Source organism: Excalfactoria chinensis, chromosome 2 (assembly GCF_039878825.1).
Source record: "Excalfactoria chinensis isolate bCotChi1 chromosome 2, bCotChi1.hap2, whole genome shotgun sequence".
NCBI classification, from domain to species: domain Eukaryota; kingdom Metazoa; phylum Chordata; class Aves; order Galliformes; family Phasianidae; genus Excalfactoria; species Excalfactoria chinensis.
In genome coordinates this window covers 60,543,085-60,569,921 of record NC_092826.1, presented here as the reverse complement: position 1 = coordinate 60,569,921, position 26,837 = coordinate 60,543,085, and the positions used below count along the sequence as shown (strand labels likewise).

At 40.6% G+C, this 26,837-nt stretch overlaps 1 protein-coding gene across 1 annotated transcript; it reads right to left on the bottom strand.

The window, feature by feature from the left end:
* Positions 1 to 1,087: 1,087 nt before the first annotated feature.
* On the bottom strand, positions 1,088 to 26,584 carry CLPTM1L (CLPTM1 like). Its single transcript, XM_072330676.1, has 17 exons — positions 26,307 to 26,584; positions 25,991 to 26,091; positions 23,525 to 23,714; positions 23,093 to 23,235; positions 21,158 to 21,236; positions 17,471 to 17,588; positions 15,783 to 15,877; positions 14,173 to 14,257; positions 12,347 to 12,450; positions 11,218 to 11,283; positions 10,631 to 10,681; positions 9,641 to 9,723; positions 8,281 to 8,315; positions 7,952 to 8,007; positions 7,823 to 7,867; positions 4,122 to 4,237; positions 1,088 to 3,338 (listed from the first exon to the last, which is right to left on the bottom strand). The coding sequence occupies exons 1-17, from the start codon at positions 26,469 to 26,471 to the stop codon at positions 3,254 to 3,256; spliced, it is 1,617 nt and encodes a 538-aa protein (XP_072186777.1). The 5' UTR covers positions 26,472 to 26,584; the 3' UTR covers positions 1,088 to 3,253.
* Between the last annotated feature and the right edge of the window lie 253 nt (positions 26,585 to 26,837).

Genomic DNA, 26,837 nt, shown 5'->3' with positions numbered 1-26,837 from the left:
GCCCAAAGAGGAGGTGAATACCCCATCCCTGGATACCTTCAGGATCAGGCTGGATGGGGATCTGAGCACTCTGTTCTGCTGTAGGAGTCCCTGTTCACTGCAGAGGAGATGGACTAGGTGGACTTTTAAAGGTCCCTTCCCACTCAAAAGATTCTATGATTCTATGGCAATTAAACGTCAGGCCAGCTTTATGCTGCTCAGCACAGACTAACCTGAGATTGCTAGAGGCAATTGATGTCTAATACAAGCATCAGAGGCCAAAAACTGTGAAGCCTGCACACACAACACCCAAAGGATCTTACAAGAAGTTTTATGGGTACCATATGGCAAGGCCTAAAAGGTCAGGGTTCTACCAGAGAGAAAGCTGTGGAGAAAGGAGAAGCAATCCTATTAAAAAGGCTTCTTTAACTGAGCTCAGGCAGACAATGTAAGCCAGAATTTCCATGTCAGAATATTTGTCTTTTTAACCTTAAGTATCTAGAATCATAGAATTACCCAGGTTGGAAAAGACCTCAAAGATCAAGTCCAAGTGTGTTCACTCAGATGACCATCAGGGAAGGCTGATGATTCCGAGGGGGAAAGATGCTGTGCTATATGGTATCCTCCTGAGGCCCCTTCCTGCCTGGATTATTCTAGGTCTTGTGAGACTGAGAAGCTGTAAGCTGTCACGTAAGAAGGGCCAGCATTACTGGTCAATGTTACATTTCTCTTATTCAACGCGATGAGATCTACCATCTGATGAAAGAACTGGAAGATACAATGCCTAAAACCCAACAAACCACAGAATTACTCCTTAATACTTCTGGCACTGACGATAGACGCTAGAACTGACAGAGCCTTAGAGAGTCATTACATCACTGCATTATATTGCACTAAGTACTACTACGCAAGAGCACCTCCAGAAGCACGACATTCCCAATTAACTCTTCATCAAAAACAAATAACGAAACCGCTAATCTTTCAATTTCCAAACCTACTGCTGGCTTAATGAAGATTGTGAGACACTGAGCTAATTGCTTACCACAGCAAATCCTCTAAGCGAGGAAGTTATTAAGTCACCGTCCAACTCTTAAACAGACAAGATACTGATAGTTCAGCACACGCTGCCATACATTTAATGACACTTTATGTAAGTAGTTCTTCTGCCTGAACAACATAAGGAAATCCATTTGTGTTTTAAGCCAACAGCAAAAAGGTTTAAACATTCAATACCTCCAAAGTGCCCATCTCTGTTCCAGCAACAAAAGAGAGCTCCGTATGCCATACGCCGAGCTGTTTTTATTTGGAAATGGAATGCATAAAACAGTGACTAGAACAGGAAAGTCTCAATCGTTTTAGAATTAAAATGCCCTAATTCTGTATTCCTTGTGACTACTGCATGGAATATTATGAGGCTATCGTCACCAGAAATGCAAAACAAAAGACCAATAAACTAACAGCATGGAAAGGTGTGAGAGTGATTTTTCAGCATCCGCATGCAATAAAAATAAATAAATAAATGCTGACACATGAGAAATACCCGAATACGGTACTCTGGACTTTCAGAAGCCACTTTAGAAGAATCAATTACTGATCGCTCTGAAATGGCACCAAAAAGGCAACGTATCATTTGCTTTTTCTTTATATCAGGAAAAATGTTCACGCCCGCACATTTTTGCTAGGAGTTCCAGATGAATTTGCTTATCTACAAAGGGCTTCTTCCAAACAAATCCAAAACATACAAGACAGAACCACAACCTCAGATTTGCATAGACTCGTGGATATTTAATGCCAGCACCAACAGGTCTGCAGCCCTCCTCTTTTACAGTTAACAATGCAAAGAGGCCTTCACAGAAACATGAGGTAAATATTCACTTCGAGCCTCCTTTCCATTGCCAGCAGCGCATACGGATTTCATGATAAGAGAGACTGTAGTCTGTGACAGAATTATTTACGTGCGTTTCCATATCATTCTGGGACTCGAGCATTTATAACACTTCTGCAGTACCAGAACTGGATAAAATCTACTTCATAAAGCAGTTAAAGACTACCGCGCTGTCTCTGTGTTCTTTGAAGTTATTCGATTCATATTTTCAATCGACGGCAAACAGCAGTTAAATAGCCTTGTACAAACAGGGTGCTATTTAATGCAGCAGCTGAAGGATGATTAGGGTTACCCTGTAATTACTGGCCAAAGGAAAAGCAGAATTACAAATTAGAACTCTGCCTTTTGCATTTTTTCTGTTTAAATTATTTGAAAGTAAGATACTTATTCTTCCCCAGGCTGGTTTTTAACCCTTCTTCCAGGAAGTGTGCTGTATAGTGTATGAGCAACGCCATTCCACCTGAATGATGTGTTTAATCATATAAATACAGTGGGGATGAGAGAGAGAGGGGAAGGTCCGAGGAATTATTAAAGTTGAAACATGAGGGAATAGGCCCTTTATGTCACTCAGATACCACATTATGAAGGATTAAGATGTTATAAGAGACCTTCCTAGCACAGAACAATGATTTGCATTACATGAATACTTACTATGGCAAGAAATAAGGTTCGTCAGTGATGCAGAAGGATTTATATGAACTTGGATACATAGAAAGAAATCATGTTACACTTGTTTCACATCTTCATTCCATTTAAGACAACTGATACCCTCTGTCATGTTGTGGGCTAACAAAACAGCTAGAATTTTAACACCACCACCTGCCTCATTCTTTCTTTCCAACAGATTTGAAGCTCTGAACTTTCGATGTCCACGTATCAATTTAATACTAACCTCTAAAACCTCCATTATTTCTGTTATCAGGCTAGAATGATTTGTAATTAGTGTTCAGTCCGATAATTACACATTTTCTTTTTGACAGCCTCCAGTTTGGCAGTAATGCTTGGCTCCGCTGTAACACACTGGTTTGTTTTTTTCACTTTTCGCAGTGGCATCACACCACGCTTCCACTTACTGAGTCGCCTTAAAAACACAGATTTGGATATTAATTACAATGCTCTGGACACTTAAGGTTTTCACTCAAAAGGAGCTTAAATGCAGGAAGATTATTTAATGACATCTGTCAGAGTGTGGACCTTGTGAGAACACAGGAGGATCTTGAAACAGAAGGATATCAAAACTAGATATTTTTGGCAATATAGAAGATGTGTAGTCCACGTAGTTCTGTCATAAGCTCTAAAAATACTCTTATTAAATAAGTTTTTCTTCCTTAAGACCAGATAATACGTGTTATCAGTAGAAGTCCAGGGGTCAGAATCTTCAATTATTAATTATTCCCTGTGAGCTTTTTTTTTTGGCTTTTCTTCATAGGATTCTCCATATTCATTCACTCTGCTCTTATCCACAGGATAAAGCCTGGCAAGGAAAAGAAATGAAATAAAACTTGTTACCCGTAAGTTACCAGTCTGCTGCCTGCAGGACATTTAAGCAGTTCTCTACTATTCAATTTTAAAACAGGAATTCCTTTCTCATCATATTTCAGGTTTCCATTTGTGGCCTAAAAATACGACAGACTTAAAAATTAGCTACAGAAACACCAGATACTAAGACTTAACAAGTTGTCTCATAACCGGACCTCTTAAGAGACAGGACAGTTCCCCTAAAGCTTGGCTGGAGTATTGCTCATGCAATCCAAGACATTTCTCCAGTTCAAAAGCAGGGTGCAGCCCCTGTCAGAAGCTGCCGAGTTTTTAATTTCTAGACAATAAAACCTCACCTTGTGAGGAGACCTTTACCATTCTGGTATATATCATAAACTTGGCTTAAAATTATTGTTTCTTTAGAGAAATATTTGACCTTAGGAAGTTTATCTTAGACTAGATAGTTGGAAAAAAGTCTTTAGTGTGATGGAACAGGTTGCCCAGTGAGGTTGTGGATGCCCCCTCCAAGGAATAATCCAGAGCCAGGCTGGATGGAGCTCTGAGCAACCTGTTCTAGAGGGTGGTGTCCCTGTCTATAGCAGCACGGTTGGAACTGGATGATGTTAAGAGTCCATTCCAACACAAACCATTCTGTGATTCTATGAACTTACTAATATTTTTACTGACTACTGCACAAAGCCTTTCCTGATTACTTTGTAGTTCTTACACCAATCTAGAGTGTTATAAAAACTCTTAGGAATACTGAAGAAAGGCATACCATCTTTGGTAGAGATAGACCAGGAACACAACATCGTCTCGAAAGCATGCCAGCCTATGAGATGTTGGCATAGTGATAATAAAAGCAAATATATCATCAATAAAGGTGTTGAATGCCTGCAAATAGAAGAACAGAACACTTGAGTTAGCTGTCAAGAAACAAAATCATACAAAATGAAGCAAGTAGTTAATACAAAGCTACAGGATACAGGCTTACTAGTTTTGTTCAGCAGATACACAGAATATTTATTATTTATAACAACATTTGATGCTGAAAAACTACTGCAAACTTTGAAGTGCTTTTTTCAAATGAGGATCACGCTGATTACTTAACTACAGTTCAATTAAAAAGGACGTAGGTCTCAACACAAGCTGGCAATGTGCTCCTGCAGTTCAGAAGGCCAACCATATCCTGGGTTGCATTAAGAGAAGCGTGATCTTAAAGCAGATCAAGGGAAGTGGTCCTGCCCCTCTGCTCTGTTCCCATGAGACCCCACCTGGAGTACTATGTCCAGTTCTGGGGCCCCCAACACAAAAAGGACATGGAACTGTTGGACTGTGTCCAGAGGACAGCCATGAAGGTGAGCAGGGGGCTGGAGCACCTCCCCTACAATTAAAGGCTGAAAGAGCTGGGGCTGTTCAGCCTAGAGAAGGCTCTGTGGGGACCTTACAGTGACATCCCAGTACCCGAAGGGAACCTAGAGGAAGGCTGGGGAGGGACGTAGCAACAGGACAAGGGACATGGCTTTAAACTGGCAGAGGGTAGATTTAGACAAGTTATTAGGAAGAAATTCCTTATTGTAAGGGTGGCGAGACACTGGAACAGGTTGCCCAGTGAGGCTCTGGATGTCCTCCCTTGAAGCATGGAAGGCCAGGCTGGATGAGGCTTGGAGCAATCTGGTCTAGAGGGAGGGGTCCCTGCCTACAGCAGCAGGATTGGAACTGGATGATCTTAAAGGTCCCTTCCAATCCAAGCCATGCCATGACACTGTTTCATTTAAGTGAGAGAATTATTGTATGAGAGGAAAAACACGTATTCAACTTCAGCAAAGTTTTTAAAAGAAACTGACAAAAAAATGTATTCAAACTCCTTACTGAAATGATTTAAGATTTACAAAATGCCACAGTTCACTTTCACTTTCTGTGGGTAAATTGAAACTTCTGTGAGAACTTACTCATTTATTGCTCTTAAGAACATTCACTTGGCAGCCCTGGGGAGATTTTAAAACTTTTTCAGTGCCTTCCTGGAAGCAAACATCCATCCCTTATCCGAGATGCAATTTTCTACACCATTTCTGCTCAGCTAGAAATACTCTAGGCTCAGCTTCTGAAGCAGTTATGAAATATTTATCACTTTTTCATCAGTGATAAAATTTAAATTCACAGACACTTGCTGGGAAAGCAATGCAGAGAGGCTCCGAACATGTAAAAAATGACATTATTTCGACAGAGAAGGTAAAGGAAGTGAAGAACAGGGCAACTCCTCTGGATCTGTTTCTAGTCTATAGAGAAGACTAGAAGTCAATTCTTAATAGTATACCAGCTTTAGTACTCATCAGATGGTGCAATAAACTCACTAAAAACACCTGGAAAACCAATTCAGCAAAGAATATTCACTATTGGGTTAGCAAACAATCTCCTTACAATGGCTTCTCCTTTCATTAATCAGAAAGCTGTTATTCTGGCTTCACTGTGCATAAGTCCATGTCACAAGAAAGGAAGAAAAAGACTCTTGAAAATTAAACTACTGTTTGTATTATGAAACAAAGCATGAGAAGAACACTGGGGTGTTGGACAGGAAGAAGTGCTTATTAGTTCCAACAGGAAAGTTCCTTCTGGCAAGTCAAAACGAATCCATCAATCTAAAGTGCTCAAAGAATATGTATGGCACTTCTCAAGCCTGTGCAAAGATCAGTCATGGAAAAAAAAAACAACAACTTGGCTAGGTAGAAAATGAGGCCTTTCCAAGTTAACTCCCAAATGAGAGATCCTATGGTGATGAAAGGAAGAAAAAGCTAGAAGTTTCATCTTCTTCTGGGCATTTAGGCAGCCCTCAAAAATAATGGAAATTGAATACATCAAGGCAACTCATATAACAGTATTTAATCTAGCTGGCTTTCTTTTGAGATTACTTCATTTGAACGTATGCCTCGTTAAAGCACAAAGGGTATAAAACAACTGAAAAACCCAACAATAACAGAAGAGGCCTCAGTCTATTCTTTGTACAGGAGCACAGAAGAGAGCAAGCAGCTTTAAATACCCACTAGGAAATAGCCCAAGAAGTTGAACATAACTGAAAACACTCTTTTCTATGTATACCCAAGTTCATTGTGGCAGTTTCTGGCATCTCTCAACAGCAGCCATACAAATGCTCTTTAAGAAAAGGCTATTCAGCAGCAGAACTCTGCTGTGAAGGTTACCCACTGCTTCGATACTGCCCTTGCATCCTGCTGTTCTTTAACTGCTGATAGCTCTTTTCAGTTACTCTATTTTGCCACCGATACAAAACTGTGAAATTAATTCCCTGCGCCTTTTATTCCTCTCTATTAAAGGCATTCTGATTTATCTACTATGAGTTTGAAAAATTAGGTGGTTATTTTTATTTTTGGACTGATTTCTGTATTGAAAACCATTTAGTTACTATTCTGTTATTATCTATACTCCCATCTGTTTCTCCCAGTTGGCTCAATACTCCTTCAAAATATAAAACATCTGGGCTGTTGCTGTAGGTTCACAGAAATGGAAGTTATGACAGGCACTCTGTTTTAAGACTTCATTTCTTCCATCACGCACTTTCTTTTCACAACTGAGCAGTGAGTATGTTGGACAGCTTTTAACGCCTCCTTCTGAAGCACTTCAGTTCAAGAGAACTGAAATACATTGACCCAAGAGGCAAATAAGGGAAGAAGGCGGGAGACTTGGAAACTCAATAGCAGGTGTTGCTTGTTCTCTCTACCAATGCAAGGCATATACCTGAGCATAGACATCTGGACGGATGAATACAATATAAACCACTCAGATACACATGGAGGTGCTTATGGGTGTGATGGTATCAAAGTGTCAGTAAGCTGACCTATTTACTTATTTTTAATGAACTCACTTCCCCTGCCCCGAGGCCTTGCGTTAAGCCTTGTTACATTGCTGCATCGTTTCCTTACAGACTGGGTAATGGGGACATCACAGTGCAGCCCCTTTTCCACCACATGGCAGCCTATCACACATTTGTCATTATACTTCCCAGAAGCTGGGAATTACCATACAAGCAGAAAACAACGTGCACTTTACTTCTGTCTCTGGCAGCTCCCACAACTTGCTAAAATAAGGCCTCTCAGTGCTCCTATCTGTTGAAAATTACACTTTGTTAACACAATCTCTTTTTTGTTTTATTAAAGTATTAAGCTGAACATTAAATCGCTTGCAAGACCAACATTTGTACACGCCTAAGACAGGTGACAGTAGAAAAAGCAACATCATCTGTGTCCAAGTTTGGATGAGATTCTCTTTATATGAAAGTCATTATGAGAAATGGATTTATTTTTCCTTAAAGAGCAGTTGCAAATACATTTATCTCTACAGGCAGTTTAGTTCTTGAAACAAAAAGAAAAGCACTCATAGCCTCAAGCTACATAATACTTAGTTGTTTTTCTCAGAAAACTGTTTTCAAAATGACAGAACCAGTCATTAAATTAGAGCTTTACTTACTTTGTATGTGAAAGCCTTCCAGGGTAAGTGTGCAACAGATTTCATCTAGGATGAAAAGAACGCATCGTTTGTATTAAAGCCTGGAAGAAGATACTAGAACAGTTGTCTTTTATTGCTTTTCAGTCTCACCTTGTAATTTACAAACAGCTGGGGCAGCATAAACAGGAAACCAAAAGCATACACTCCTGAAGATAAAATACAGAAAACTTAACAGAGAAAGGCAGAATGGAAGTATCCTTCCACAATTAGACATTTAGATTTTCCTAATGAGAAAATACATTTAATCCTTCTGTTTCAATGTTGGTCAGTTCTTCTCCCTTTCTTACCGCAATAATTCTGCAACCCATTATTGTTCCACTCTATCACACTGATCCAGGTAACAACAATGATTTTTTACTTTCCAGTCTTTGTCTCCAATGGAGGAAACATGAATAATAAAAAAAAAATAAGGGACTTACCATTGACAAAGCTGTTAATCAGCCAGGAGTACCAGCTACAAACAAACAAGGCAATCCAGTTACTTTTTCACCTGAACCAAAGTCATGTACCTGCCATACATCATCTACACAGCAGTACTCTGAGAAGTGAACGTGTTGAGAACTGCTTTATGCACAAACAGAACACCTCACATCTCCCTTTTAGTAGAAGGGCTCCAGAGATGCTGATAACCATTAAGCAGCTGATGTTTCACATCCAACAATTCTAGAGAGCTTTATTAAGTACTTGTATACCTTTGGAGAATGTTCTAAGACTTCTGCACGCCACCTGACATCAGGCAATGCTGCACACTGATGTTCAATGGAGCAAAACCTTAGCTATAGCATTAGTAACGTTACAGACGGTTTAGATGGTACAAATTCCATGCTTCTGCTTGTAATAGTAGATAGCAGAGAGCTGTTCTATCTGCTGCAAGCAGAGACAGCATTTTTAAATGCCATATATTTGTTAACTCATGAGATAAGAACCTTCTGAAGAAGCTATTTTTCTAATAGCAGAGAAATGGCCCCAAGTTTTGGTACAAGTGTTACAGCACACGTGGACAGCAACACAAAATTTTTCTCACGTTATTTTAAGTTTTTGCTTGCTCTTCCCCACATCTCTTCTGGGCCTGGAGACTATGAAAATAGCCTACACAGCCATCACCAAGCTTGTGTTTGCTGATCTTTTTCCTAGAGCAAAGTCTCGTGGCTACCTACTTGCCTGCATTTCTCCAGTCAAAAATAAACTAGCTGTATTGTTTTCAGTGAAAGGGGACAGGAGTTTCACCTTCTCCTCAAATACAGACCCTTCCGCTCTTGTTGAAGTCTCACTGTAAGTCTGTGGTTTGAGGAAGTACAGGCTCCTTTCTTGAAAACAATTCTGCTTGTTTGTCATCCTACCCGCCCTATTTCTCAAGAAAGAAATCCCCTGGTCAAAGCAAATAATCTGAGGAAAGTTTTTGCTTCTCTCCATTACTGAACTCAACCACAGTAACCTCTTATCTCTGCCTGTCATCTTATCTGCCTTCTGAATAGCAAAGCAAAGCTTTCTTCCTCCTCTTGTGATTGACAGCTTAATCTTGTATGCAAGTTATTGAATACTACAGTAATATCAGATTACTTGCAAGAAAACACAGCTTGAAATAAGCCGCAGCTTACACGGTGTTAAAAGAGCTACACTTTTCAGCCTTAAAATCCATACAAGTGTACAGTTCTGAGCTTGTAGTCACACAAACAGACACAAACTGATTTCTGTATCCCATCATCTCCAATTAATTAACACAGAAAAAAATGGGGGATGTTTCAACCTTTTATAAGAACCTTTATAGATTTACGGTACCTTTTGTATTTGACATTCAGCAAGGAGTAAGCTGCACCTCCAATACACAGTGGATAGAGTAAATACGACAAGTATTTCATAGCCTAAAGGATAAGGAAAATAGTTCATTAGTTCACTATTTATATCCAACAGACTTTTCATGGCATCATCTCAAAGACAGACATCTTTTTTTTTCCTGAACATCTCCTATTTCTAAATGTCTACTATTATTTCCAGAATGCTTCAGTTCAAGGGATCCTGAAAATTCTGGTGCTCAGATGAGACCACGAAAAACCTCAGTACCTAAGCTGCAAGATGCAGTACGAAGTCCAGTTTAAGAGTAGCTCTCCACTTAACACCACTATGATCAATTATTGTACTGGCATAAGTAACAAGTACAAATACTGATTTTCAAATCTGTAAGGAATACACATGGAGAGTAACTTTTCTTCAGATATGTGGCTTGCCATTCTCAGAAAAATGTTTCAACCAGATTCCAGCTTCAAACACACAATTAATTCAAGACTTCTAGCCTGTTACAGATGTATTGATATCAGCATCTGACCCACAGATTAACTACAAACTTCTAAATCTTTCCAGTACAGAAAGCAGATGGTGCTCCTTAAATCTGATCAGATTTATCTGAGACCTGATGAGCTTTACAGTCACAACAGGACAAGTTTCTGGACAGATGCTTTCAATCACTCACGAGTTACTGGTGCAGACATATTAATTGCTAAACCAAATTTGGTAACTTGTTTCATCTAGTTTGACATTCTTAGTACAGATGACATTTTCTTCAAACACTGTCATTCAGGTAACAAAGAACTCTTTTGCTATTTCTTTTCATAAATTCTTAGAATGAATCTTCCCTAGCTGATCATTTGCATGATGATGATCCCCTTAACAAGTACGAGAAGATGAAAAAATATACTAGTAAGAATAAAACAAGCAAAAGAACAGACCACATATGCAGACTTCATAGATTAGAAGTCAAGGATTCCCTCTTACCTGGGTATCATATTCCTCAGTTTTCTTTTCAGAATCACTGGATGTACCAAACTGCAATATATATAAAATAAATAATAGAGACAGAACTGGGAGAAAAGGTACAACTCCCTAAATAGAGAATGAAACTGCAAACTAACTTGCTTATACAGTCAGCAAGGTAACAGTTCAAAGACATCATCAGTTCTTCCATACAACAGTCAAGCAAATGCCCTGTTCAGTCTGCTGCATGGCAGCAGGGCAGCCAAAAGGTCTGATGTTTTTCTTCACACTTTACACTGAACATCCAGGACTTTTTTGTTTAGGAAATAAAGCTTAGGTTGGATATCAGGAAAAACTTCTTCCCAGAAAGGGTTGTGAAGCACTGGAATAGGCTCCCCAGGGAGTTGGCTAAGTCACCATCCCTGGATGTGTTTAAAAACCATTTGGATGTGGTGCTCCAAGACATGATTTAGCTAAGGGTTGTTAGAGTTAGGCAAGAGAAGATCTTCACATCACAGAAAGCCACGAGTCACAGTATCCTACAGTTACTGTTAAGGAGGCAGAACGCTCAAGAGTACAAACAGATGAAGTATTGATGTATACTGTACCTGAATTTTGGGTCGTATGCCTTGCCACTTGACTGTCATTTTCAAAGCCTTCTTCACTTTCCAGAGCTGTTATTAACGAAACAAAATATGTACGTAAGGAATTAACCAGAAGATTTTCTTATGCAAGATTCAGATAATCAGAATTAAGATCCTAGAACACCTATTTTAAGCAACACAGCTGAATAAAGCTGTAAAAGTCTAATTTCAGCGCACTATCTGTTGATATTGTCTGGATAGGGAGCTAGGAGATATGGTTTAGGGGTTTTCTTTAGGTATGGTGGAGGGAGGATGGTTGGACTAGATGATCTTATAGGTCCTTTCCAACCTTGTGATTCTGTTATACAAACCAAATGGTGTGTTCCTTGACAAGTACAACATAGAGAAACTGTTCTCCTAAGTACAGCTGAACTGTGCATAGTACCTCAGCTGAGGTACTGTAAGTGAAGTAACAGAGTCCTTTCAGGACTTAAGGTCTTAAGGATCACCTTGCGACTTTGCATCATATCTGCAACTACAACAGACATGTAGCCAAAAATTCCACATGGGAATCCCAAATTTATTTTTATATACTGAGAAATTGTTAGATCTGCAAACAGCAATAGGTAGAGAGATTCTATCTTCCTGTTAGGACTGACTTTGTGCTTCACAGCACCAAAGTGGGCTCCTAAGGACTGGTGAGCAGCCATCAGTCCCTCCTTCCTTCCCCAAGCACCTCAGTCACAGCCAGGGAGAAAACTGCAGACCTGAGGGCGGTGTCTGATGGCCCACAGCCAGCACTTTACCAAATGTGTCTGTGAAAGCTTGCTGACATGGTCATACATGCCTGCTCACTAGTGATGTGTATCACTGATGTTGACAGGAAGGAGGCTCAGCACAGCTCTATGCTTGGTTTCCACAGTTTCATCTGATACGTCCCAAGAAAACACCAATACTCCCAGTTTGTTATTTGATAAAGGGAAACAGCAGCGTTTTTCCAGTAACTACTTTAGCAACCCTTTTCTACAATTAAGTGACAAAATGCTCTGCTAAGCAATACTGGAAAACTCCAGACACAGATGATGGATGCTACAGAGAATACTGCTGCTGTACCGTTACTGAGAACACTGGTTCTAGAGCTTTACCAACTCACCTCAATTACAGCACCGATGCCTGCTGGGATCAGGACCAGTAAACTCGTTTGTTCATCCAGAAGGAAAAGAAATATTACTACAGTGCTAAAGCACCTCCAAAGCACTAGACGGAAAAAAAAACCAGGTTTATTAATATTTACATAAAAGACTACTGGCTCATTTACTTTAACTCTGTCCTAAACTGTTTAAGCGTGAACTATTACATCTTGACAGATCAAACAGTCTTAGAAACAGATCTACAGACCCCCACAACATTCTCATGGAGAACCTGCTCATGGTTTGGATGGGCGTATGCTCTGCTGGGTGAAACAGTGGCTGGGTGGACAGGCCCAAAGAGTTGTGGTCAGTGGAGTTAAATCCGGTTGGCAGCCAGTCACGAGCAGTGTCCCTTGGCTCGGTACTGGAGCTGCTTCTTTTTAACATTGTTATTAACGATCATGATGAGGGGATTGAGTGCACCCTCAGTAAGTTTACAGATGACAAGTTGGGAGGGAATGTTGATTTGCCAGAGGGGAGAAGGGCACCAAAGAGGGACCTGGATAGACTGGATTGATGGGCCAAGGTAAATTGTATGAGTTTCAATAGGACCAAGTGTCAGGTCCTGCATTTTGGTCACAACAACCCCAGGCAACCCTACAGGCTTGAGGAGGTGTGGCTGGAAAGCTGCCTGATGGAAAGGGACCTTGGTGTGCTGATGGACAGTCAGCTGAATATGAGCCAGCAGTGTGCCCAGGTGGCCAAGAGGGCCAATGGCATCCTGGCTTGTATCAGGAATGGTGTGGTACCCCTGTACTTGGCACTGGTGAGATCTCATCTCAAGTACTGTGTTCAGTTTTTAGCACCTCAGTACAGAAAGGACATGGAGGTACTAGAACAGGTCCAAAGAAGGGCAACAGGGCTTGTGAAGGGCTTGGAGAATATGTTCTATAAGAAGAGACTGAAGGAACTGGGGCTGCTTAGTCTGGGGAAGAGGAGGCTGAGGGGAGACCTTATTGCTCTCTTCCAGTATCTGAAAAGCGCTTACAGTGAGAGCAGGATTGGTCTCTTCTCACTGGTGACAGGACAAGGGGAAACGGCCTCAAGTTGCACCAGGGTAGGTTTAGGTTGGATATCAGGAAACACTTCTTTACAGAAAGGGATGTTAAGCACTGCAATAGACTCCCCAGGGAGGTGGTTGAGTCACCATCCTGGATGTGTTTAAAAACCATTTGGATGTGGTGCTCAGGGACGTGATTTAGCAGAGGGTTGTTAGAGTTAGGGTACTATGGTTAGGCTGTGTTTGGACTCGATGATCCTTATGGCCAATAAGCAGATTCTCCACATAAGAACCATGCTGCTGTTTATCCTGATTTTGAATGCCTAATTTTTGCCTTGTACTGATACTGCTCACACGCTTTCATCAGACTGCAAATATGACACCATTAAGGATAATCTTAATCAGAGGCCAGGTGGCTTCAGGTTTTCCATTTCTGTTTATAATCACAATGGATAATCTATTAGAAAAGCAGTAAGTTTTAACACCATAAGCAAGGCTGAGGAGCGTTATATCCCTAGTGTCTTGTGGCTGCCTGCCAGCTTCACCTGCCTCTGGAAAGGCTTGACATGATGTCAGACCACTGTTTCTTTCACCCTTCCTACATCCTACTCAGTTCAACCCCCACCATACTAACAAAGTTAGAACCAGCCAGCTAGCTATTTTCTTATGCACAAGAACAACTACTTCTACCATCTTGAATGAAACCACAAAGTTTCAATTGAAAGTAAGAATAAAAGCACACGGTATATCTTATACAGCGCACACATCACTTTGCATGCTGGGCCATACCTGCTTTTGTAGACATCCCAATCATGCTTCTTTTTTTCTTCCAAAAACTGATGTCATTTTTAAACGCAAGGAAATCAAAGAGAAGCTGCAAATAGCAAGAACAACACTCATTTTCTTAACACAGGCGCTAATTAAAGACTGCCAGCTGAACAGTTAAAAGTGCATTAGGATGGTGTGTGAACTAAAAATAAGAACAAATAAAAGCTAAAGAGAAAAAAACTGTTTTAAAAACCCAGGCTCCAAATGGAGCATGAAAAGACAGGAGGAACAGTATGTACTGCTTCTACTCTAACGCTGCACAGCGCTGCATCCCATGAAGAAAGTTAGTGACCCAGTACCAGATAACACATGGCAGAGGACAGAGAACTGAATACCTGCAGGAATTGCTCAGCTCTTTGACAGACCAGGGAAAATCACACTAAATTCAGTAAGCACTTCGTACTGGACTGATAGTTTATGCTTGGATAGCACCAAAGTTTCAATAAAATCCCACAGTACTGCAAATTAGGTTCTCTCTCTATCTCAGCAGTAAGGATTCTGCAGTAAGCCAGTAAGCATTCAGGCCAGGTTGGATGGAGCTCTGGGCAGCCTGATCTAGTATCAAATATGGAGGTCAGTAGTTCAGCATGCAGCAGGGAAGTTGGAGTTCGATGATCCTTGAAGTCCCTGCTAACCCAAGCCATTCTATGATGGTTCTATGATTTGGCCTAAACTTTAGAGACTTTCTAGCATTAAATTTATGAATAACAAATGCTTTTTTTCAGTGTTTTTAGTACCCCTACTCAGTACATTTTTCAGTCTTTTCCTTACACATTCACTGTCTTATTTTTTTAAGGAGCACAGATTCAAGAAATTCTTATAGTACACAAAAGAAAAATATATCAGAAAGTCTAACCCCAGCCTACTGCTGTTTTACTGTCTGATTAACAGAATGAAAAACAGAAGAGTGATAATGGTTGGGAAGTATATGACTTTCAAACCCAATTAGTTTTATGTAATGCAACTGTAATGGAAGCATAACATGCTCAACAAGTTCCCTGTCACAGAAGATGCTAACTGCACATAAATGTAGGCATCAAAGACATTCAAAGTAGAATAAGACCTAAAAACACAGTCCACTGAAACAAAGATTTATATTTAAAGCAAGTCACACCCAATACTGAAGGAGAGAAACAGAATAAGAAATAACTACGCCTAGAACTACAAGCTCTGCAATTTACAGTAACACATCTTTCAAGGCCGATCTAGATTTCTGCTGGGTTAGTAGACAGAGACTCAAACTCTATTGGTTTGAGTCTATATAATACCCAATAGGTACTTCTAGTGCTGTAACTACACCACTGCAGCGATAGCCTTGTGATAACTCAGCAGAAAGCCTGAGCCACTGTTGACAGTTAATTAATTCTTGGATCTCTAGTTGAACTCCAACTAAAAAAAAGAGATAATGAATTTTATGAGCTTTATATTCCAGTTAATATTATTACTTAAGACCTAGTTACTGTTTCCAAGAACAGTTCTCAATAAATGAAAGAGCTGAAGTGCAAACATCTTCCCCCCTCTTTTTTTTCTTATATTCTATAATATCTGAAATCCAAAGTTATCCCACTTACATGGAATGCTGCTACAAAGAAGGTCAAAGCCAAAAAGTACAGGTTAGTGTCAACAAAAATTCCTTTCACTTCATCTGCATCCTTTTCTGAAAATCCTAAGAGAAAGAAGTAGTGGATAGTTAATTGTTGTTTTGCTAGAGTCTCGTTTGACAAGAACCTTCTTATTTCACCACCACACATTTAGGTAAAGAAATATAAACCCAAAACAAGATGGTAGCTTTATTGGTAAAACCCAGATCTGCATATTTTTTGGTTAGTTATTAGGCTAGCCTTAAACAGAGCCCATCAGTTACAAGCAGACATGTGCTTTTAACATGTACAACTACAGAGCCTAAGCTGAACAACTGAGACACAAATGGCAAGATACAGGAGGTCACTCCGGTGCAAACAGGGAGAATAAGGATTATTCAGCTCTGCCTCTGAACTTTTATATCCTAAACAAAAAAAGTGAGCTTCACAGTAAGAACAAAAACCAAGAAATGAGAAAAGGAGTACACTGTGGAAGGCAACAAAGGTCAGTGAGAGATTTAACAATAAGTTTAGCATCAAATCTTTTGATGGCCCCTGTAGGACTAACTCGGAAGCTTCTCCTTGGTAACGGAAAAAGGAAAAGCATCCTCCAAAAATCACAAGCTGTAAGCCAAGAACCTATTTTCTACTGACTTTTGAAATCAAAAAAGGAGGAATGCTTTCTACTTTTTTTTATATACTGGACAACCATTAATACAAAGAGAACTGCCTGCGATAAACACAGTCACCAGAATGAAGGACTGCATTTTGCAAATGACAGCTACAACAATCCTTTGAACATCTTCAGTCAGTGTAAAGATACTTTCTTGATGAAGCAGAGTCTCAGGCCCCGTGATTAAAGTCTAAACTTCTCAGAAAAACTGAGTACTGTCGGCAGTTCTCATAATGTGGATCATCAAATTCTTTGTCAAATAAGTGCCATTCTGCCTCATTTCACAAAGTCTGATGGTTAATGTGATCTGGAAGCTGGCTTCTCAAAGCCGTAACAAAGTTAGATCCTCACAAGCTACAGAGCTTATCTATACATTTAAACTTTTGTACAGTCCAGACAAAGCAGGAATTAGAAACACAGAGCATGCTAAAGTTCAAGCCTCTAAACCATAGTTGGCTTTCACTTCTCAGTTTATCGGTATTACCTTATATATTCATAACTAAAGTACTTGACCTGAGTCAAAGCGAGAGAGAAGTCAGTTCTGAAGTAGCAGTAGCAGTTTAATTAGAACCACAATTTTTTCCTGATTCTCAGCTCAAACTCAATGTCTTTTTCCTGCTTGCCTGCGCTTTGCCATGAGTATATGGTTAGAGCGACCAGATACATATATGCTTATATAAGAAGTGATCTAGCTTTTCCACTCCATGGATGACAGAGGAAAACTGTGATCAAAATGTTCTCAATTGCGGCCACTTACAATTCTGCAATAGGACTACCCAAATAAAATTGCAAGTTATTTCACTTCTGTCCTCAATTCCTATTGCACGTCAACATTTTGTTTCCACCTTACCTTACTGAAGTAAAGCAATTTAAGATTATACCCCTAACCCTTTCTACCAGCTATACAGAAAACAGTGCCTCCTTTCTACTCGAAGGAAAGAAGACTTGTTTTTTCCTTCTTCATTCATTTAGTTTTCACCTAGAGTCATTAAAAATGAAAACATACCAAACTGCTGAAGGGAGTACACAGCATCCTGCATGTGGATCCAAAACCGGAGTTTTCCAAGAGATATTTTGTCATATGACACTGTAAGAGGTAGCTCTGTCGTTGAGTGATTTATGACCTGTATTTCAGAACAGAAACAGCTTCTTTTTTAACAGAGGGAAAACTGCAACATTCATTTTTCACTCACTCTTCTGAAATTAAAGAAATATCATCATATCACATTACGATTTAATAACACAATTTTAAGTCTGATGTCTTAAAGGCTTGAAATCTTTGTGTTTTATTTGTTTGTTGTTGTCACACAACAACAACCTTCCCCTCTCCCCCGCCCCCACCCCAAGAAATGCTATATGATCAGTTTGTTTTGTTCAGTTTCTTACAGAAACCTCACTGTTACTGCATACAAAAGCCCTTGAGAAGCTGACATGAAGTTCCCTCTGCTGGTCTCAGTTGAAGTGCAAACTGTGTGTTTAAAGAAATTCTCCATTCTGATATTTCTTCTATGAAAGCATATGAGAAGGTTAGGCTAAGCTAGAAGACACACACGCACAAATCTTATTCTGAAAGACATAGCCAGACCTTTACTAAATTGAGGATGTTTTTGAGATAAATGAAGGTTATAAGAACTCATAACAAAACAATGGTGGCAAAGCAAGATGCTGCTGCCTGCTCAGAAAGGTGAAAACAACACAGCTAAAGCTAAGATGCTCTGCCTGTAAAGCATAGCATATGGGGTGCTGCAAGCAAGTTTAGTTTGATTCTCTGTTCCCACCAGCATTTCAATTATGAGAGATATCTAATGGTCGCCTTAAGTTGAAAAAAGTCTTACATTGACATAGATCTTTCTCCACAACAACTGATCATCTCTCAAATAGGTTTAAAACAAAATAAAACTGTCCTTAGAAATGCTAGAATTCTTCACAGCCACTTAAGCACAAGTCCAGGCAGCATACCTTAAATTTTCAAGGAGAGCTTACGGCTACAGACAGGCAGGCCTTCTGAATGCCAACAGTTTAAGGCCTACTGCTTTCAGCTTCATCTTACTCCTCAGACATAATCCCCACCTAAGAACTGTTACTCTACACTTTCTACAGTAATTACTTAGCTGACACTTATCAGAGGTGAATGGCTTTCTTCTGATCCTAATGTTGTAGAAAATGCTTTTAGGGTCCCCAGATATCAAGGTCAGATGTGAACTGAGAATTATGTTGTCTCTCCCATTCACTCTTTCCTCCAGTAATCTAACTGGCCTCTCAAGGCTTTTCAGTGAGAGCAATAGAACACATAAACACAAGAGAGAGAAAGAAAAGCTGGGAGAGGTTTCACAAATCCAGCAGAAATCTACAAGGGATATCCAAACAGGACAAAAACCATTGGGTTGGAGTTGAAGGTTGAGGATGCAAGAAAGATTTTGCTGAATGGTATATGCTGATTCTCCAGGCTCCTCCTTTTAAAAGGATGTCTATAATCTCTCCATTCTCACTTCAGTTTCTCAGCCTATTAAAGTTTACATCAAAATTTCTGGGAGAAAAGGAGAAGAATTTTTACCTGTTTAAGACAGACGGGAAACAAAAGTTTTGTAAATATATGGGCAAGTAACATGCAGCAAGCACCACATGGAGTAACAGATAAAACACTACTAAAGAGTAAGGAATGACATGGAGAGAAAATCAGACTGCCATACAAGATAGAGACAGAATTTTCTGAACACCAAAATCCAATTAAACAGAAGATCAGTAGGATGAATTCTTTCTTAATGAACAATTAGATGTCTACAAGTGCTACTTCAGTTTAGCTGAAATGTGACGTTTGCTTAGCCTTTGAAAACTACAATGTTTCCAAACCTATGCAGTACAATCAGTTATAGAAGTAAGGCCTCAAAACATCACATATTACTTCTAGGACTCAACAGCACTACAAAACTGTGGATGAACACAGCAAACAAGTTCTGCAGTATTAATTTTAATCTGTTCTCTTCACTAAGGCGGCCGGTGGGATCCTGGGGTGCATTAAAAAGAGAAGAGCCAGCAGGTCAAGGGAGATGATCCACCCCCTCTACTTTGCCCTGGTCAGGCTTCACCTGGAGTACTGCATCCAGTTCTGGGCTCCCCAGTACAATAAAAAGAGAGAAATATCCTGTAAAGTGTCCAGCAGAGGGCCACAAAGATGATAAAGGGCCAGGAGCATCTCCCCTATGAGGAAAGGCCGGCTGATTTGGGCCTGTTCAACCTTGAGAAAAGAAGACTCAGAGGGGACCTGATTAATGTATATAAGTGTGGGAGTCAAAGTGACGAGGCCAACCTCTTTTCAGCAGTCTGTGGGGACAGGACAAGGGGAAACAGCCATTAACTGGAGCATAGGAAGTTCTGCACCGATATGCAAAGGAACTTCTGCACAGTGAGGGTGACAGAGCACTGGAACAGGCTGCTCAGGGAGGTTACAGTCTCCTCCTCTGGAGATAGTCCAGACCTGTCTGGATGCCTACCTGTGCATCCTGCTGTAGGGGGCCTGCTTTGGCAGAGGGGTTGGACTTGATGGTCTCTCAAGGTCCCTTCCAACCCCTACAATTCTGTGATTCCATGCGATTCTAATTGAGAACTCTGTGCAATCCCCAAACCCCCAGCACTGGGAGGAATACTTAAGATCATAGAATTACAGAATACATGAGTTGGAATACATGAGAATAAATGAGTTGGAAGGGACCTTGCAACTGAGAAATTACAGAAGCCAGTGCTGAAGAAGAAACTTGTTAGTTTCAATAGATTAGTCTTTACAGCACTTCTCAAGATCTGTCACTTTAAGGCAGTACATTACAATTGCACTGACTGTGATATACGTGACAACTGTGGGTATGCTATCAACACCAGAATGCTGAGGTTATTTGTAAACAGGGTGCACGACAAGTTAGAAGCTCATATGAACATACCAAACTTAACGATGAGCTGTGTTAAGAAACTCAAAACGAAGGACAGCGACTGATGATAAAAACGTTACAAGTATACCTAAAGAAATACTGCACAGAACTACCTGCTACCAAGATCTGTAACTGAAATGCTCAGGGGTTTATTTTCTCAAACAAGCTTGAGACAGGCATCCATAAATAATATTCTCCCAACATTCAGGAGAAAAATTCTTTGTCTAAGCTAAACTTTATGATTTGGAATGACAATCTAGAAGGCCTATGGAAAGCCTCCATCTACCAAGACTCCCACCTAGAAGATGCTGAATACAGATATTACCATTTAACAGGCAGTAGCTGGTCTCTTATCTCCACCTTACTCTAGTACCATCAACATTCAGTACACCCATAATAGAAGCAGCTCTGGGACACAAACACAACTTCATCAACCAGCTTAGGGAGTCACGTGATTGCTCCCACCACAGCTGATGCTGCAGTTTTCTCCTTATCTATCCAAAAGGCAGGAACAACGGAACCCAGCCATCTTTTGGCAGAGTGGAAGAAAGTGTTTGGCAAATGCTTCTGCAAGGGTGGGGAGTTTCAAAACGCAAATTCAGACACTACAGCTGACCATTAAGTCAAAGAACAGTCATTGATAGAATCCTTTTAGTGACTTTGTAACAGATTTTCATTACAGGAAACAACTTCTGAAGAAAATTATAATTACAACAATATTTAAGATTACTATTAAAACTATTAAATGTAATTAAAGGTATTCTATTACTCACCATCAAATCTTTCACTCTGTTGCTTAGCTGATCAATAAATAATATTGGAAGGTAATGCACTGTCTTCCCCAACTGAACCCTAGGATGTTTAAACATGGATTTTATGACTGTGGTGACCTAAAAAGCTCTTTTATTCAAGTTAGCACTCAATCAGCACTTTCAGATCTACTCACACAGATATTTCCCACCGCCCTTCCAAGCACATTACTCTCTAGCACGCACTAAAAAGCAACTGCTAGCCTAGGCTCCCACTGAGAGATGTCCGTAAAAGTAGTATGCATTCTATATTATTCTTTTCAGTTTATTATTACTTTTTAGTAGAAAGAATAAGCCAAAAGAATGAAAGACAAATTAAATCAGCTGTGATGATGCTGAAGCTGTAGGATGAACAAGGGTGAAGGACATTTAAAAGTTTATTAATTTAAAAGGAACATGCTGACCGTATATGTGTATCCTTTGTCTCAAGTATCCCTCTCCTGCTTAACAATTCTCCAGCGTCTCCCCAACTCCTCTACACACTCGGTGACACCTACCAGACCAGCAACAGCAGATGTTCTACTTAGCATGGTTTTAGGTAGAGTAATGGTTGGCTGGGATGTGCATTAAAAGGCTAGACACTATCAGCAGGATTGCACAAGGAGCATCGATCTCTCTTCCTGAGCAGAAGCACTTGCTGGGATTGCTCCGTCATCTCACAAATCTGCACAAAGCCAGTGGTAGTTTAACATCCTTTGAGGCCTCTATAAAATTAACCACTGGATAACTGCTTTGCCAGTGACTTAGAGAACTGTCTAGCCTAGTGCCCCAAAAGGGACAAATTCCTGAAGTCCTTTCATTGGAGAGAAAGTTATATACACTCAGACTGGAAATCACATAACTGAGTTTTTTAAAGTCTGAAAGTAGAATTTTAACAGTTTGCAAAGAAGTCTCTATCCATGCTGATCAAGACTGCATACTAAATACTCAAGGAGTAACAATAATACAAAGTATTAACTTCAGCATCAGAGTTTGTTTCTTTAACTGAAAAGAGTTAAATTTCTACAATATAACTACAATTAAAGCTACTGCTAGCAGAATTGAAGCAGGCTATTTCACTTCCAAACTACTTCCTGTATATTACAACAAAATATCAGCACTAAATTATATCTGGACATGCCCAGAAGAGATTCATCAAATCCTTCCTGTTATGGGCCTGTCTTATGACTTGCTTGGTTTATCTATTCTGGTTGGGAAGCTATTTCAGAATCCCAGTGTCTGCTGACTAAGCAACTCCTTCTGCATTTAAGAGGATACTTGTAGAGAAAGGCATCAACATACGGCAGCACCAGCCAACACAGCACTATTTATATGGTTAGCGCTGGAAGCAATTTAAGCAAGCTGCAAACAGAAGCTACTGCCTGTCTAAAAGCTCACTTTTTAGTATTTCCTTGAAAAAAAGTGACATAATGTATGAAAAAACATTGACAAAGTAGAATGAAGCAAGCCATAGAGGGGAAAAAAAAGGATGGGATACAGGAGATCAGCCATGCTACTTAAGCGCTTGCTGTTTACACAGATAATCTGCACATGAAGAATAACTGTAAAGGTCAAGAGACAATTGCTTTAGTGACTAGAAGTATGATTTGAGAACAAGAGGGTATGAAGCCTGCTATAGCATTTTACTTGTATCTTTGTAGTTCTGTTTTGTGTTGCCGTGGTAACTCCCATACAAAAAGGTACTTTAAATTCTGAACTGCCTAGGATCAAGGTATTTCCAATAAGGTTTTCAAGTACATAGTATCTCGCTAGTGTCACTACTGAAGTTCAGGCATTAAAGAGTGCCTATTCTTATTGCTTAAGCTCAAATTTATGCAAAAAATACTAAAAGATGATTTTCACAGAAGCACGAATTAAATTTATATTAACAATTCCAGCAAAACCAAGTTTTTAACTTACATTTTCATGTAACGGTGAACATCAGCAGGGAGGGACGATCCATCAAACACAAAATCTTCCACCATGATATTCAAGGTTAACCTTGATCTCCAGTGAGAGACAGGCTCATCTAGAGCACTGGTTGGTTTTTCTGCTTCAATTTGCTTTAAAAATACAATAAACATACACACTTATTGCTTAACCCTGCAGAATTCTGAACAGGATAACACTCTAAATCACAGACAACTACTATTAAGTTGTATCACAAAACAGATGTTAAGAAACTTGATTTGAACCACACCAAGTATTTTGCTCAACTATGATAGAACGATAGTAAAGGCCTACCATAATTTGACAAATGCAAGTATAGGAGATGCTAACACTACAAGCGTCTACAAAAGAAATGCATTTTCTTTCACATCTTGTCCTCCTACAGGTAGAAAATCCACCTACCTGTGTGGTTGACTCTCCAGTGAGCAAATTAATCTCTTCTGGTTTAGGGACCATGTACGTGGTCAGAGGGCTTACTATATGCACCTGCTTACCATCATGCCAAGGCAAAACGCCCGCATGATGAAGAAAGATATATGCATATAACGTGCCGTTATTTCGAGTTTTCTTTGGTACAGAGACATTCACTGTCCTAAAACACAAAATAAAGACATCATGAGATGACACATAGAAATATTAAGTTGTTACAGGCAGGAATCACTGAAAATGTTACTATGTTCTGACAGCAAGCAAGAAAATGCACCCCTCATTAACATGCCCTAAAGAGCCATAGCTGGGTAGGATCAATTCATATACTCCAGTATGTTACCACAGTGTCTGCTTTACCGTCTCTATTATCTCAAGCTACTCTAATGTTTGTCCAGCATATGCTTTCTTATCCTAGAAAACAGGACTGCAGTATCAGTACTGATGTTTTCCCAGCTATATGTTGCACTGTCAAAATTATGCTAGGATTTGTAGGGAATAACATTCCACGTGCTGAGTGTGTTCAGAGATTGTATGCATGATTTAAAAAACAAACTAAAAAATGCAAAAAAAAACCAAAAACCCAAAAATGGGGGGGAAAAAAAAAAAAATCAAAGCCGAGCACTTTACCTTCTCAGTTACAGCGTGCTGAATACAGAACTAGGTAGAGCCTCAAGCACCGTGAATTCACTCTCCTTGCATTTGCCAAGAAAGCATCCTTATCACTTTGCTTTGTTTCCTTCTAGACACTTCTACTGGCACAGCAAGACTGTGTTAGTGAAACTATTTCTATTTCAAAACCTGCCACAGATTAACGTGACCTAAATCACAGGAGTTCACATTCTTTTTATTATAAAAAGGCAGAATGAGAAAGAGCTGGAATAAATCTTTGTCAAGAGAGTGAAAAACAAGACTACTGCTTTAAATAACAAAATTGAGGCAGCAAATATAAAGCATAAAAGCAGTTCTAATCATTGTATACACCTCTTTATAATTAAAGGGTGCACTCAGACATTTATCTAAGGGAATGATCTTAGTACTAACTTCCCTTCAGAAGATCTTGAAACCCTGAAGCACCATAAAGTTTTACATCTATGATTATTAGCACTGAAACAGCTATATACAAGCTTGACATTACAGCACAACACTACATGACTTCCAGGTTCCATTCAGAGTCTGAAATCACAGTTGTCAAGAAAAGAAATCAGGTAGCTGGCAGACTGTATATGTTATTAGAGGAAAGTCTCAAGCATTTCCAGGCACAGTGACATAGGATTTTCACATTGGAAAGCCATTTCTGCTATCAGGATTATCAGTATGCAACTGCAAAATATCTGTTTACGTAGCTGAAAACAGTACATTGATGTAAATTAACCAGTGTTGAAAGGATACCGCACAACGAGTAAGGTATTTAGAGTGGGATCTGAAAATTACTGCAGACAATTCAGTACAGTGTTCAAGGTCTGTAAAATCTATGTGAGAGAAACAAGCACCTCTGTATTTGCTAGTCGAGCTTTGTTTAGAGAGGATTTCTTTCTTGCAGCCTTGATATGTTCAGTGCAGAGCTTCTGGAGAGGATCCAAATGAGGGCCATTAAGATGATCAAAGGGCTGGAGCACCTCTACTATGGAGACAGACTGAGAGAGCTGAGGCTGTTTAGCCTGGAGAAGGCTCAGGGGAGACCTGCTACTGACCTTTCAATACTTAAGGAAGCATACATACAGGAAGGAAATCAACTTTTTACATGGGTAGACAGTCACAGAGCAAGGAAGAATGGTATTAAACTGAAAAAGGGAAGATTTAGATGAGATGTCAGGGGGAAATTCTGTACTGAGAGAGTGGTGAAGTACAGGAACAGTTTGCCCAGAGAAGCTGTGGTGCCCCATCCCTGGAAGCACTCAAGGCCAGGTTGGATGAGGCCCTGGGCGGCTGAGCTGCTGGGGGGCAGCCCTGCCCATGGCACAGGGTTGGAACTGGATGATCTCTGAGGTCTCCTTAAACCCAAGATATTCTGTGATGAACATAGTAAGTCTAAGAGCCCTTTTATCAATGCTATATGAACCCAGTGTACCAAGTCCAGCAAGGCACGACTATGTTGTCGTTCATGAAACACTTTAGAAACTTCTAATTAAGGAAAAAAATATACTTTTAAATACTTTTTTTTTTAAACCTATAGCAGCATCTTGTCCTCAGTTCCAAAGCTGATGTCAAACTCGCATCTTCCCTACCTCAGCACAGTGCGCATTTTATGAACACAAGTGCAAGCTAAGCAGACCACGCAGTATGCAAGAATAGCTTGAATCCAAAACCAAAGAACACAAGAACAACTCTATTCTTCTAAGATTACCATCAACAGTCAACCTGCTTATTTTGTACGCATTGGCATGCACACGTTATTTAGGCTAGAAACTGCAATAAACAGGTCACGCTTCCAAGACTTACCTTTCAAATTTTGACTCGATATCAAAATCCTCCACGTTCAGAACCAGATCTATATTACTCTCGGCGCCGATGTTTGACCGCGTGGTAGTATAGACGCTCAACTGAAACGGAAAAGACAGCAGAGGGGAATCACGGTACAGGAGCATCAACTGACCCAGCGGCGACTCTCAGAGCGGAGATGTGTAGTAACGTAACTCCGCTACTTCTCCGAGCGTCCGAGCGCGGCCGGAGCGCTCCTCACCTCCCGCTCGGCCCTGACACCGCAGCGCACGGGTTGGGGCCCGGCCCGGCCCCGCTTCCAGCGCCCGCCGCTCACCTGCAGCTTGGGCCGCCGCGCCAGGTAAGGCCAGACGCAGGCGGCCGCACCTCCAGCCGGGCAAGGCCGCGTGTAGACGATGCCGTACATGACCCAGCACGTGTGAGCCACGTACACGGCGAAGACCCCCACGGCCAGACTGGTGAACGAGCTGCGGCTCAGCATGACGGCCACCCCCACCGCCGCCGCCTCCGCCGCCCGCGCATCCCCCGCTCTCCGCTCACAGCCTCCCCGCCCGGCTCGCCGTCACGTCCGGAGGAAGCAGGTGCCGCACTTCCGGTCGCGCCCCGTCGCCTAGCAACTGAGTTGGGGGTGGGTCTGGAAGCGGTGTGAATATGGAAACCGAGAGGGGCGGGCTCAAGCAGAGTGAAAGGTCCAGCTGTCCACCTACCGACTGTATTTCCTCACTAAACCACGTCCCTTAGTATTACATCAACGGGTTTCTTGAGCGCCCTGACGCAACCTGAGGCCATTCCCTCTAGTCCTATCGCTAGTTACATGGGAGGGCAACAGGAGAAGGATGGGAAAGAA

Excerpts from the sequence above, each read along its gene's own strand:
- CLPTM1L (XM_072330676.1), bottom strand. The coding sequence starts at position 26,471 with ATGCTGAGCCGCAGCTCGTTCACCAGTCTGGCCGTGGGGGTCTTCGCC. Across the intron at positions 21,237-23,092 it reads GTTCACCGTTACATGAAAAT|GGTTCAGTTGGGGAAGACAG; the intron begins GTAAGTTAAAAA and ends TAAACATCCTAG. Across the intron at positions 9,724-10,630 it reads CTGAGGAATATGATACCCAG|GCTATGAAATACTTGTCGTA; the intron begins GTAAGAGGGAAT and ends CTTATCCTTTAG.